Genomic DNA, 13886 nt, shown 5'->3' with positions numbered 1-13886 from the left:
TTGCTTTGCGTACCGTCACAAAAACACAAAATGCAGACAGCTTGCTGGTCACATGGAGCTGTTCTACATGGCCAAATGTAGACATAGATCACTGAATATCAGTTTGTTTGATATACAAATGATTCATCGTATAATTGAAAAGCAAGATTATGATCTGATTTATTTAAATACAAGTTTTAAAGAGTAGCATTCTTATAATTGACTAGAGCAATACCTTGACCACGGATCAAGACAGTAGCGCTTTCAGGCAAGCTATCACGGAAAGCATTGAAAGCAGGGATCTGTAATTCAGTCCATTCATCGTAAAAACAACTAAAGGTAGCCTTGGGATATCTCTCTTTGGGGTACTCGATTTTGACGTTAACAGGTTGTTCATAATCATTGATATAAGTGATGATGGAAGAGATGTTGCTGGATTTATGCTCTCTGCCATTGACCCAGGCATGTTGAATGGTTTCATAGTCATTTTGAGCTGGATCAAACAGGACACGGCACATCAAACTGTTCTTGGAAGCATAGGTAACAGATGAGATACAAGTGGTCTCTGAGCAAGTCTTCTCCACCTCGGACAACACAAATTCTGACAAGGTATCGTTGCCACCATACTTGGGCAATAGGTCAGTTTGATAGGTACAGCGAGTCAAGTACTTCTTGAAAGGGCTACATTCAACGGTATTGTATTCGTGAGCAGGAATGGAAGACTTGAGGGTAGCTTGCACACCAGTAGCAGATGAGACAATAACAGTGGCCAAGGCATCGCCGGCGTTGTACTCTTGTCTAAAGATGAGCTTGTTGGGAGACCATGAGCCATTGAAGGGTTGCAGAGCAGAGCAAATAGTGAACAAAAAGAAGAAGGCCACAGCAGCAGCGATGGTAACCTTGCGGTAGTTGCCAGCAACATAAACCCAGGGCACGAAGTGTAAAGCAATCAATAAGAGTGGAAGAGCAATGAAGATGTAGACAGCGATTTCAGGAGTACCATCAGCAGTGGCATGACGCAAAGCATCCATGGCCAAGAACTCAATTTCCAACAAAAAGATGAATGGCATGATGGTTTGAGTAAAGAAGATCAAGGGCGAACGGAACTTTTGAGTGGCAGGGACAACAGCTTGAAGCAAGGCAGCCAACGCATTGAACGCCAACAAGTAGACAACAAAGTACAAGCTAGCAATGCTCTTTGAGCCAGCATACATGGCAAGCACGAGGAAAAGAGACCAGAATGAAAGCAAACCATACCAAGCAGCATCCGTGGTAGCGAGGGTTTGCTTGAGTTTCATGGGGAGAACCAATTGAGAGAATTGTATGCCCAAGAAAGCAGCAGCAAAGGTATAAAGGCCAGCGCCATAGACATCACCATAGGTCATGGAAGGGTTGATCTTGCACATGGCAACTACAGCGACACCGATAAACAAGGCAGCAAAAATCACAGCGGAAAAGACAGCAATGACACCTTGAACAAGGAGGCAAAGCTTTTCCTTAATGAGCGATGAAGTGGTCTGTTGAGAAGGCTTGTTTTTTAAGGTCAAGAAGAGGCCCACACCAGGAACAAGCAAAAGAGCAATGACGTTGATAATTTGATAGGTGGTGAAACTGTAGGCAAACATCCAACGACCCAAGATATCAAAGTAGATAAAGAGCTCTTCACCTTTGTTTGTGTTTATCATATCGTTGCTGTTGGCAATTGCCTTGGTAGCAGCCAAGGCCATTTGACCCATATACTGAAGAGCATCAGGAGTCGTGTAAGCCAAGTTATCGCGAGGTGTGTGGTAATGAGAACGAGGAGCATAGAAGGCAATATCTATACCAGGGACACCATCTTGGAGGAACACAGAGTAATCGGTATCACTAATAATATCTTTATGTCAGTTTCCTCCATCTTGCGCCTGTCAGTGTCTACAGCAACTGTACCTCTTAATAATTTGAGCCTTAAACATGTCATTTCCAAGAGGAGAACTATGCAACAATTTGGCGCTAGATCCAGCAAGTTTCTTGACGGCATTTAAGTTGGAGGTTCTAAACATCATGGCTCTTCCACCAGCACCAGCACCCTCTAAAAAAGTTCAGAATGGTTGACATGAGTGAAACAAGCATTTTGCCCAGCATTCATATGGAATACGTTACCAAGGTTGATAAAAAGCTTGACAGGAGCATACCAAGGATGATGGATAAAGGTTTTGCAGCCAAGCAAACCACCTTCTTCAAAATTATTGAACAAAAAGATGACGGTATTGCGAGGAGGATTGTCAATGAAATAGCGCATCATCTCGAGCACTGTGGCAACACCCATACCATTGTCAGTGACACCATTGCTTGTAGGGACACTATCTACTCGAGCCACATCAGTCGCTCAAACTCACCTTTTGCGCAGATTGTAGCAACTTACCATAATGAGCATTGACTAAAAGTGCCTCTTCTCTACCAGAAGTACCATTCAAACGGACAATCACATTGCGAGAGTGGATAAACCAGTGTTCATCTGAATAAAAGCATGGATCAGCATACATACACATCGGGCAATTGTACCAAGACTTACTATCACTGAACCAATCTTGAGGAATAACAACTTCAGAGGTATCATTAGCAATGACATCCATTTGCAGTCCGCGAGCAGTAGCGTCTTTTTGCATCTCGAGAGAGACAGATGCGAGCCAATCTCTCATCGCACCATTTTCACGAGTGTTGGCAGAATGAGGAGCAGTAAAACGGCTCAAATATTCATTGTAAGCATGAATGCCCGAGAAATCATCGAGTTCCTTGGCTTGCGTGTCGGATAAAGGCGTTGGCAATTTGGTTCTGAATGAATGAACAAAGGCAGCAAACAGGAATAAGAAACCGAGCGCCATGCCATAGACATGATAGGATCTCTTGTTGCTCTTGCTCATGGATGGATCCTGACGATGATTCTGTTGAATTAAAGGAGTGCACTCATCGTTGTCAGCACTCATCTTGAGTCAATTGAATGTAAGAGTTACGAAGCAAAATGAGAAAATATAGGCCAAACTCTCTTTATATATAAGGCCATTTTTTTGCATGGAAAAACTATATTTCCCAGCGTGGCATAATCAGTACCTCACGGCCAATTCTTTTGACCTTCCGCATCAGGTTTGTGTTCAGATCAGCACCAAATCTTTTACTGTAAATGGGTTTTCTCACATCGATTTCTTAGTAATTTATATTTGCACTCACTACTAACATGTTTGCAATTGCGTATTGCACTACTTGAATAGTTACTCACGCTCATTGTGTATTCATTTTACAAATTGGCATTGCTCTGGTCCTCAAATGTTGTCCGTCTAGAAGCATAAATATTGAATACAAGACCTTTGAAAGCATTTGGTCCAGTAGATCAGCGTTTGAACGCTATTCTCAATACGTATACACACTGGTATTTATGGAAACCATACGCATTATAGGCCCTCGATAGTGAGATTTTCTATAGAAGTAACATGATCTTGCAACATTTAGAAATATGCGGATCCTGAATAAATGGCCGTTTCAGTTCAAGGCTATTGTAAATTTATGCCATGGCTGTTTGGCATTTCATTCACTCCTTGTTCAGAGTGACCATTTTTCCTCCAATGTCTATCATAGGCACCACCCGTTTACTATGAACCGACAATCAAAATCCGTAGTTCACTTCATCTTTTGAACAAGACCAGTAGATTGACATGCAAGCAATCGCCAGCCATTTGAAAAGAAGTGTCGCAAGGCCTGCCCATCTTCAGAGATTCAATGTAACATCTATCCAAACAATCGCAATGCTAAACCTGTATTCTAAACATTGGGATTTTAGCTACAGCGCAGTGTCACTACCACTCGCTATGTCAAGGTGAGCAAAAAGGAGATTGCCACTCCCTCTGTTGCTGCCCCTGCTACCAAGAATAAATACGAACCCAAGACCACAACTGAAGTGAGTAGCAAGAAGGCATATACTGAACCCAAAGCAGCGACGCCAGTAGTAGCCACACAACCTCAGCATTTCCCTACATCCGATCAATTCGATGCATCACCATCGCTTGAAGTGGATCAAGAAGAAGAACCCAAGGAAGCTGGGCACAATTGGTCCTCTTCATTCTACGGTCTATCCACTGAGAAGTTTCCCAAAGATGTAGCTGATATTTTACTTGAACCTGTCAGTCCTGAGGATATTGAAATCAAGCCAGGTAGATTTGGATTTGGGATGGACTTGCCATTGCGTGAGATTAATCGTAGGATGGTATCTAGATGGTCTGCTCTATCTACCTGAAATCAAATATAGACGTATACTGAACAGAGCATTTGGGCCTGGTGGATGGGGACTAGCACCGCGTGGAGAACACACCATTTCCACAAAGAATATCTCGCGTGAGTACGCATTGATCTGTAGTGGACGTTTTGTATCACAAGCAAGAGGGGAGCAGGATTATTTCGATGTTTCTGGATTACCTACTGCGTCAGAAGGCTGCAAGAGCAATGCGCTTATGCGGTGCTGTAAAGATCTTGGCATTGCATCAGAACTATGGGATCCTGTCTTTATCCGTAAATACAAAAAGAAGTATTGCACTGAAGTATGGGCAGAGCATGTGACGACCAAGAAGAAGAAGAAGTTGTGGCGAAAGAAGGACGATGTCCTGGGTAAGTGCTAAATGGAGAGCATGATGGACAATGTGGATACTAATAGGTGTGTGTGTGTGTGTGTGTGTATTGTAGAATATCCTTATAAAGAGAATTAATAGTGAACAGACAGATTTCACGTGAGGTGTATTATGCATGTAGTGTGATTTAGTATATAAGTACACATCCTTGTTTTCACTCTTTCTCCTCTTTATTACTCTTTCAACTCTTTTTACATATATATCACAATAAAATGGTTCTTCATTCCATCATTCTCTTCCTGGTGTTCCTCAAGTTTGTCACATCCATCATCAAGGACGAGCAAGATCCGCAAGATGAGAAGGCCATCTACTATCATCCAACAAATCCCAGTGCCACTGCGTTGACATGATGGATCAACCATGTCGCTCAAACGTCCATCACCTCTCTCTTTCTCTCTCAAATGTACATAATGTAATTACATCTACCTGGTACGCCATGACAACACTTTTATTAGTACTATACCACCATCATCAGCATTGCACCAATTACGTTGCAGATGTTTGTATCAATCCTCAATGCAATGTTGTCGAAACTTCCATATATTCTCTATACTGCAATATCTCTCTTATTAAAGATCAATAAAGAAGCCCTTGTATGGATTTACTATAGGAACAACATACAAATCCATTTCATTTTAATTTTTCTCAATTTTAATCTTGTATTATCACATGTCAATGATAGTTTCTTGCACACACATTGAAAAAGCATGCAGGAAGTCAAGACTCCCTTATTAAGATGTTGTAGAAACAAACATACACACACCGTCATGCCACATCTGATCATCACGTTATGAAAACAAAAGGGAGGTTTGCTTCCATTTGGTAGTTGAATCTCTGTCTTTCTCCCTCTCCAATGTGAAAATTATGGCCAGTCGTAATGAAAATGAATACTGTAGTTGCAGTAATTCCCAATTCTTTCATGTAGCACCGAAAGTGGTATCATGACCTACAACAGAGTAAAATGGGTCAACAACGCCTATACTCAGACACATTCCGCGGGTTGCTTCTGATGGGGTGAGCTGTTCTTTTGATTATTAGTGTATTTACAGTTCAAATCAAGATGAAGCGTTAAGCTACATTTATAGTGCATATGAATGCAGAATCCCGAGCCTTGAAAAGCGTCTATTATGTTAAAATCCATTTCGTTACCATAGAAACGCTCAAACAGTTGATCATCTATATGAATCAATTCACACACCATGAGATCAGACTTGGTGGTCTATTGATTTTGCCCTATTGCTCAGGCACAAAAAAAAATGGGAGCACTTGATGCTGTGTTCTCATCATTCTAGAGTAAGTGGAATGTGCCTTGGCTAATGTGCTCCGCCATGTATGCAACATGGATTGCTTGTACACTGTATATGACATAATGCTATGTCTTGTTGTACAAAAAACTAGTGGTAATTGCTCAAGACATTATGTAATGAATCATTTATTTTAGCTTTTGATGGCATTTCCCTGGGAAACCTATCCTAGATTGACATTTACCTAATAAAATGCATTCTTGGGTTGATTATCTAAGCATCGGGCCCAGGTTTTCCACTCCATGGGGATTGCTGGGAAAGGTAGCAAGGGTTTCTGGCATCAATGTGCAGTTATTCCGTCTGTATTACATAATACGGAAGGTTTAAAGGTTGATTAACAAGCAGAAGAGATTTGATCTGTACCATCAGTCTATTGTTTGCTTATCCACAAACAATCAAGAGTTAAAGTCTCCTGCAAATGAGCGGATTGCCCACGATAGACACATAAGCAGTAAAAGAACAAGCGAGGCGGCAAATGTAATTGCGAAAAGGCTAAACGTTTCCTAAATTACCTAATCATGGCAAGGTTTAAGGCTGAATGATCTTGTTCTATTCATATAAGAGCGAAAGATAAGATACTGCAATCGTCGCCCTCTCTCTCTCTTTCTTCTTCTACTTTCTCAATTATAATAATGACAGCAAGTGGCATTAAGAAAATCATTCATTGCGTATGTCCATTGAGTACGGATGGCATTCCCATCCCATTCTCAACATACGCATCGGACGATAGGCTACCATCTTCACCACCTACAACGCCAAATCACTTCTCAGCCAAGACACAGACAGTACCATTAAATGTATATTCACCATCAAAAGAGCTGTTTAATGTGCGCTCCAGAGCATCGTGGTACATGATTCACGCAGCTGCCTCGCTATCACTTGCTGGATACGAACAATCCATCTGCATCGACTCTCGGCCTTCTAAGCATGCTTCCGTTGATAAAGATCTATACGCATTTGTCGTGAATGGTAACTTGCAGTTGTACAATCATTCATAAAGTACGAAACTAACAATTAAACATTTAGTGCTTGACCCATTATTTCAAGTGTCGCCTGCGTCGCCATCAAACTGTGATAAAACCATGGCCGGCATGTGGAAGAATTATAGCAGTGTCAACATGGCCTATGCAGAGGCTGTAGCAGCTAGGTATCATACAGGCGATATAGGTATGTTTCAGTTGAAGTGTGTTCTTTTAGATGTCAAGCTGACATTGCCTTAGTTTGGATTCATGATTATCAATTGCTTATGGTGCCTCACTATCTTGGCCAAATCTTGCCAAATGCCAAAATTGGCATGTCCATCTACGCTAATTTTCCCTATTGTGAGCATCTTGCAGCTATTTACGGTACGACTAGCAGATTGTCTCCCTTGCTATATAAATTGAATCATTTTTGTAGAATGCAAATCCATGCTGGAATCCATTTTACTAGCAGATCACATTGGTTTTCAGGTAATAACCCCTTGTTATCGATGGGTGTCCGTTATGACCTGTTTACCAACACTCGCAACCAAATAGACCAAACTAGATACCCGCCATTTCGCTACAGCATGCACCAGACTCTTACACATGGAGTGTTCTTCCTCATCCAAGCACGTAGGTGTATTTCCTAGTGGTGTTGACAATCGATTACTTCTCAAATCTTCTGTTTTGGAGCGTGCAAAGGAGATCAGAGATCTCTTTCCCCACAAACAAATTATCTTTTGCCGCGATACACATGTGGCAAATGTGATTAGAACATTAGCTGCATTCTCCCAGCTATTCTCCAAAGACCGTTATTTGATGAATCACCTCGTTCTCATTCATCTGTGTTCTACTCGTGTCCCCGCAAGTGATTTGAAAGCCATTCCTGAAATCGTGCGCCAGATCAATCAGCTGTACGGCAATACTGATTTTGTGCCTGTTCATTTCTATCATCAAGAACTAGATAGAGAGGAGCGAGAAGCATTGATGGCTGCTGCTGATCTGGGCCTCTTTTTGGGCTCCCATTCCTCCACACTGACCTCTGCCAGGGAATTTGTTTTATCTCAGCATGAACGCCATGCTCCACTCATTATGTCTAAAGATTCATCGCTCGTCATACCAAATGGCATTATCACTGCTGTCGAGGACCCATCCGACATACCCGCTTTAGTCACTGCTCTTCACGATACACTGACCATGCGTTCCATTGATTCTGAAAAGCGTTATGAATCATTGTACCGATTTGTGCTTGAGAATGACGCTACCACTTGCGCGCATCGCTTTATTCAAACTCTGGTGGATCATGAAACTCTTCCTCTGTATACCCAGCAGCTTATTGAAGCCTATGAAGCTGCTTCTGGAAAGAAACTTGTTATTATCTGTGATAGCGTATGTATTGAGAATGGAATTATCGTTTCAGTGCTGACATGAAATAGGACAACCTGACCACGCCAGCTGAAGATGTCGAGTCGGCAAATCCCGCTGTCCAGAAGCTTTTGCCTTATATTGAGACCCTCAGTCAGGACACCATGAACTCTGTATACGTTGTATCTGGAAAAACAGAAGCAGAGCTTGATTTATGGTCAAAAGAAAATCCTCACTCCTTTGGTCTTAGTGCAGAGTATGGTGCATTTGTTCGACAGCCATCTGATGCTTCATGGAAAACTACATCTATCTCATTCACGACAGACAAGAAATTTACAGACTGGAAAAAATTGATCATCAAACTATTCCAAAAATACGTTCAGAAACTGTTGGGCTCTTGTATCGTTGATATCAAAACCATGATTACTCTTGATTTCAGCAAATCATTCAATTCTGACAGAGTGTAAGTTTCTCATCTGAACATGACGTCCAATACAGCGGCCAACATGCTCCTTCAATAGGTCGTACTACTCAAAAATATGCAATGAAGAGCTAGTGAATTTGGTCAACATCGCAGCTACACATGGCCAACAACTAAAGATATTCAAGTCAAAAGCTAGAATTCAAGTGCAAAAATGTTCTTCCTTTTATTCTTCGGGAGGCTATTCCACTTTAATTGAAACTTTGCTTGAAACAATACGACCCAACTTTGTGCTATGTATAGGTAATGCCAACGACCAGGATAGTCCTATGGCATTATGCGAGGAATCCATGTTCTCGACCTTGTATGGTCATGGAATTGACCGAGACCATCTATACACTGTCTCCATGACACTCAAGAAATGCACCATGGCTAATTGGCAATTGAAGGATCCGAAAAACATGGTTGAATTATTTAAGCAGCTTGCTGAAATGAAAACGAAACAAGTTTAATACACTACAATTTGTAAACATAATCATACCATTTGTAAATAAAAATACTTGAGCTTTCAGAGTTTTATTTTTTGTATTTACATGAGAAATGGGTCTAAAAAGAATTAGCATCTCTAAATTTATTTGGTAAGAATTTCACAGCCATTCTCTGTAACAAGTAAGGTATGCTCGAATTGAGCAGAACGCTTGCCATCAGTGGTAACAGCGGTCCAGTTATCGGGCCTGTTCAACATGTCAATCTTACGAACAATATGAGCTACTACTTGCCACTTACCAGATCTCATCTCTCCAACCACCCTCACAAATCATCGGTTCGATGGTGAAACAGTGTCCAGCCTTGATAATACCAACAGCCTTGTTATCTGATTGAATCCACACGCACATTAATACAACCACAATTGACTTTATACTGCCTACTTACTGTTATAATGAGGAACATTGGGAGCACAATGGAAAAGTTGGTTGATACCATGGCCACTGAATGTACGAACAACAGAGAATCCATTCTTCTTGGCGTGTTCTTCAATGACCTTGCCAAAATCACGATATCTGATACCGGGCTTGACCATAGCAATGGACTTTTCCAAACACTCTCTAGCAGTGTCAATCAACTTCTTGCCCTTGGCATCCACATTGCCAACACAATAAGTGGCATTCATGTCACCATGGAAGCCCTTGTAGTAACAAGTGACATCCAGGTTGACAATATCGCCATCTTTCAAAGGACGCTTGTCAGGAATACCATGACAAATAACTTCATTAACAGAACTATGCATACGGATCAATGTCTATTGCTGTGGCGAAATGCTACGTGCAAGGTACTTACGTGCACACCGATTTGGGGAATTTGTAATAGTTTAATGGGGAAGGATAAGCTCCACGTTCGATAGTAGCATTGTGGATAATTTCATCTGCGGCAATGATAAGTGTTTAGTCTACATGCCATAGTGGATTGCCCAACTGTAGGCTTACCAATTTCATCTGTGGTAATTCCAGGGCGAATGGCAGCAGCACCGATATCCAAAACTTCACGAGAAATCTATCAAACAGACATGAATATTCTATTAACTACAGTAATGGACTCCTTTAGACCTTACCTTACAAACTTCACGCATGCCCTGGATTTCTTCATCATTCAAAACTTTGATGGTAGAGCTCATGCGGACACTTTGCTCGGACACAGGGATGCTGCTCTCGGCATAATCAGCTATACAAAAAAAAAACTTCATCAGTACCTACTGTGATTCGGTTCATCACATTATTACTTACGACGCATAATTCCCTCGGGGACTTCACGTCTAGGCGAGAGAGGGTAAACAGCTTGGAGATCACCGGTGTAACGGTAGTTGGGGAAAGGATTGTGAGGTTCACCTAATCATAAAATCACATCTTAGTAAGAATATCAGCATCATACAGCTCAAGTATATGTACTCTCAATCTTGGCCTTATGAACCAACTTGTGTTGACCCTATTGACACTGTTTATTAGAAAAGCAACAGAAGTAAAAATGCCAATGCTTACCCAGTTTTTCTTGAAACAATCTTGAGAACAGAAATAAGATCCTTCAATCTTCAACTTGATACAGGTAGGACACTGCAGAGTAGCAGTTTTGCCACAACCCTCAGTAAGACAAGTATGATCACTGGCAGCCATTTTGGTTATAATTTAATTTGAAGAAACAAAAGTTTTGTATTCCATTTTGCAGATTTTTTCTTATGTATCAGGGAACTCCGTTTAGCTTTAATATGACCACCTAGTAATTTGAGCTGCCATTATGTCACCAATAAGCTGTATTATTGTGCTTTGATACAACGGTTTAACAGTGCCACTCAACCTAATATTTCCAGCTGAATATTTAGATTTAACATAATGCTCTAAGCCTAGATTAATATATACAATGTCTTTACGCCTTGATATCATAACAAAAATTTGCCTATTGACAAGCAAATGTATAAAACACAGCCAAAATTGACAACTTTCAAGCCTTAATATCTCGACATATAGACCTTTCTGAGCCACCAGAAGGACGCGAAGCAATTGTACTCGAGTAGCAGTAACTTCCTAATACCTTTGCTCAACTTTTTGGGCCAAAAAAAAAACATGGCAAAAAATCGACCAAAAAGCATGAGGTACCCCTCATGGTCTTCATCGAAAATCAAACGATCGCGTTTTTTACCTTGATAATGAAGACTTTTACTATGGCATGTATTGAATCAAAATGTTTCTATCGATCTAATGTAACCTCTGAAATCATCTTTGTGGAACCTTGATATGCAAAATTTTGATTTTTTGGCCAGAAACCTCATTTCTTATTTTCATAAATTGCTCAAGAAGTTCAGTCGAAACATTTTGATTTGATATATACCATAGTAAAAGTCTTCATTTTTAAGGTAAAAAATGCGATTGCTTGATTTCGGGTGAAAACCATGAGGGGTACCTCATGGTTTTTGGTCGATTTTTGGCCATATTTTTTTTGGCCCAAAAAGTTGAGCAAATGTGTCAGGAAGTTAATACTACTCCAGTACAATTGCTTGGCGTCATTCCAGTGGCTCATAAAAGTCTACATGTCAAGATATGAAGGCTTGAAAGCTGTCAAATTTGGTTACGTATTGCTTTACAGAGTTTATTTACACGGCATAAATCACATCTTTAGTAGCTGAAGTTTTCTGGAAAGGCAGTTCTGCAGTTTGTGCAACTTCTAATTCGAACAGGAGGCGTATTGATTTTGGTAAGGCTAATTCATGCAAATTTTGATGCCGTATGTTGTTGATAAGCTTATTAACAATGGAAATGAAACTCAAATTTGCTGCTTGAACACTATGGTTTTACACCTTTGCTTGGTTACGGTAAACCCCATAAAGACTAATGTATTACCAAATTCTGAATTAGATGCAATATCGCTACGCTCGATGACGGTGTTGCCCTGCGGGCTGTCGCCGTAGACATTTCAAGTCTGTAATAATAAAGATCTGCTATTTGTTAATTTAGGGAATGAGAAATCAAATTGCTGCTGAATACTATGGTTTTGAACCTTCGCTTCGCTGCGATCAAGCCCTCATATAGATCAATATCACCAAGTATTGGATTAGACGCCTGATTACCATGGCTTTGCACTTTTGTTTCGCTACGGTAAAACTCCCTATAAACCAATGCTACCCAATGTTGGATTAGATGCATTACTAAGTTCCTGGTAGAGGGGCTAAACCCCTCCCCCAAACCCCCTCCCCATTGCCGGCTTCGCCGGTGGTTTTATTCACCTTGTACTGCACTCAATACTACAAAATTTTGAAAGGATATGATGCTACATGATAAGTTGGTCTGTACCTTCCGACTACTGTCTTTTCAATTAAGTTTCAAGCCAAGTTTTTTTCATCCTGTTTTCGAATCAAACATAGTCATTGTTTAAAATCTACTTGATATATCAAATTTTTACTATCTTTGATTTGAAATGTCTTTGGCGAGAGCCCGCAGGACGACGCCATTATTGAGCGTAACGAAATAGATCGGCTAGTCTATGAAAGGTTGAAATCATTCAATACCACATTAAAAGTTGAGCGATCATGAGCGGCTTTGATGGCGTCGATACTGACTTGATTCTATTGTCCTGGGTTATTATTTTGTTAAGCGTACATTGTAGAAATCTGGACGCCTTCGCTTATCAAAATGATGTCAATGCAAGGCTCAGAGATAAGATCAATTAGATAATATCACAAATGACAGATAAGAAACCTTATAAACCTTTCAAGCATATAGGGACAGTGGCTTTATCACTGTTGATCAACAATAAAATTATTCATTCATACTTTCGTATACATTATAGATCTAATTAAAAATGGGGCTTTTTTAGAGAAGAACACAAACGTGTCTGTCAAGCCAAACTTCTGGACATCCAAATATACAACTATAGCTGAATTATTATACAATCAATTTACGTGTAACGTAATATTGCTTTTTTAACAAAGCTAAACAAGCATTTCAGTGTGAACTTCTGTAACGGTTGGAAATGCGTTTATAACTACAAATATTGAAAATGTATTCTGAATCGATACTAGATCAATATAACTCTTACGAAATGCTCATGGCAAGCATCTATTTGCAAGCTTTCATTACAAATGCCTGTCTATTCCACAATCAGATAATTGCAGCAATGATCATCACTATGCTATATGTTGATTTTTTATAGACATTTTAAAGTTGTTTGTATAAAAGAGAATGTGGGTAAAAAACAAAAAGTAGCTTATTGTGGGACCAATGAAACTTTACAAACACATTATAAACGGATTAGCTACCTAATGAGGGAGCGAGTGAAAAATGTCAAAGCTTTGCTGCTCTAGGCTTATAGTGTGTAACTGGAAATTGCAAATATACCCCCTCTAATCAACCAACGCATCTTTTGTGGTTAATTTTCCCACTACAGAAACCAATCACTATTCCATAGTCCTTTGGCTGTTATATTTGTCCGAATTTACCCGTGGATTCCCTTTAGAGGACTTGAGGCATTGCCTTTAGAAGGTCCTGTATTACTGCATAACATTCAGAATGAACCGTTTAGTATATACTTCGGAATGGCAAAAAAAAATGAAAAAGTATATAAATACCATGACCCCTTTTATGATTCAAACTAGTCTTTTTCTTCTTTTCCAACTTATACATCTCGAAACAAATCAATCAAATCAAATTATCAAACA

General features: G+C 40.1%; 4 protein-coding genes across 4 annotated transcripts; 2 read left to right on the top strand and 2 right to left on the bottom strand.

Moving 5' to 3' along the window:
• Positions 1 to 176: 176 nt before the first annotated feature.
• ATC70_007734 (uncharacterized protein) lies at positions 177 to 2945 on the bottom strand (the record flags this gene model as incomplete). Its single annotated transcript, XM_064826992.1, has 5 exons — positions 177 to 1845; positions 1909 to 2050; positions 2122 to 2325; positions 2384 to 2476; positions 2534 to 2945. 5 exons carry the CDS (start codon positions 2943 to 2945, stop codon positions 177 to 179), a joined length of 2520 nt encoding a protein of 839 aa, XP_064676049.1.
• A 723-nt stretch (positions 2946 to 3668) lies between these two features.
• Positions 3669 to 4712, top strand: ATC70_007733 (uncharacterized protein; the record flags this gene model as incomplete). Its single annotated transcript, XM_064826991.1, has 4 exons — positions 3669 to 3734; positions 3794 to 4163; positions 4225 to 4614; positions 4690 to 4712. The coding sequence occupies 4 exons, from the start codon at positions 3669 to 3671 to the stop codon at positions 4710 to 4712; spliced, it is 849 nt and encodes a 282-aa protein (XP_064676048.1).
• Positions 4713 to 6570: 1858 nt separating this feature from the next.
• On the top strand, positions 6571 to 9198 carry ATC70_007732 (uncharacterized protein; the record flags this gene model as incomplete). Its single annotated transcript, XM_064826990.1, has 7 exons — positions 6571 to 6907; positions 6965 to 7105; positions 7159 to 7284; positions 7337 to 7389; positions 7456 to 8289; positions 8337 to 8728; positions 8787 to 9198. The coding sequence occupies 7 exons, from the start codon at positions 6571 to 6573 to the stop codon at positions 9196 to 9198; spliced, it is 2295 nt and encodes a 764-aa protein (XP_064676047.1).
• Positions 9199 to 9317: 119 nt separating this feature from the next.
• RPL33B_2 (60S ribosomal protein L33B) lies at positions 9318 to 10851 on the bottom strand (the record flags this gene model as incomplete). Its single annotated transcript, XM_064826989.1, has 9 exons — positions 9318 to 9420; positions 9473 to 9560; positions 9620 to 9966; positions 10025 to 10109; positions 10171 to 10237; positions 10296 to 10405; positions 10468 to 10569; positions 10630 to 10666; positions 10720 to 10851. 9 exons carry the CDS (start codon positions 10849 to 10851, stop codon positions 9318 to 9320), a joined length of 1071 nt encoding a protein of 356 aa, XP_064676046.1.
• Between the last annotated feature and the right edge of the window lie 3035 nt (positions 10852 to 13886).

Source organism: Mucor velutinosus (assembly GCF_035048745.1).
Source record: "Mucor velutinosus strain NIH1002 chromosome Unknown tig00001553, whole genome shotgun sequence".
Lineage (NCBI taxonomy): Eukaryota > Fungi > Mucoromycota > Mucoromycetes > Mucorales > Mucoraceae > Mucor > Mucor velutinosus.
This window is presented reverse-complemented; position numbering and strand designations above follow the sequence as displayed.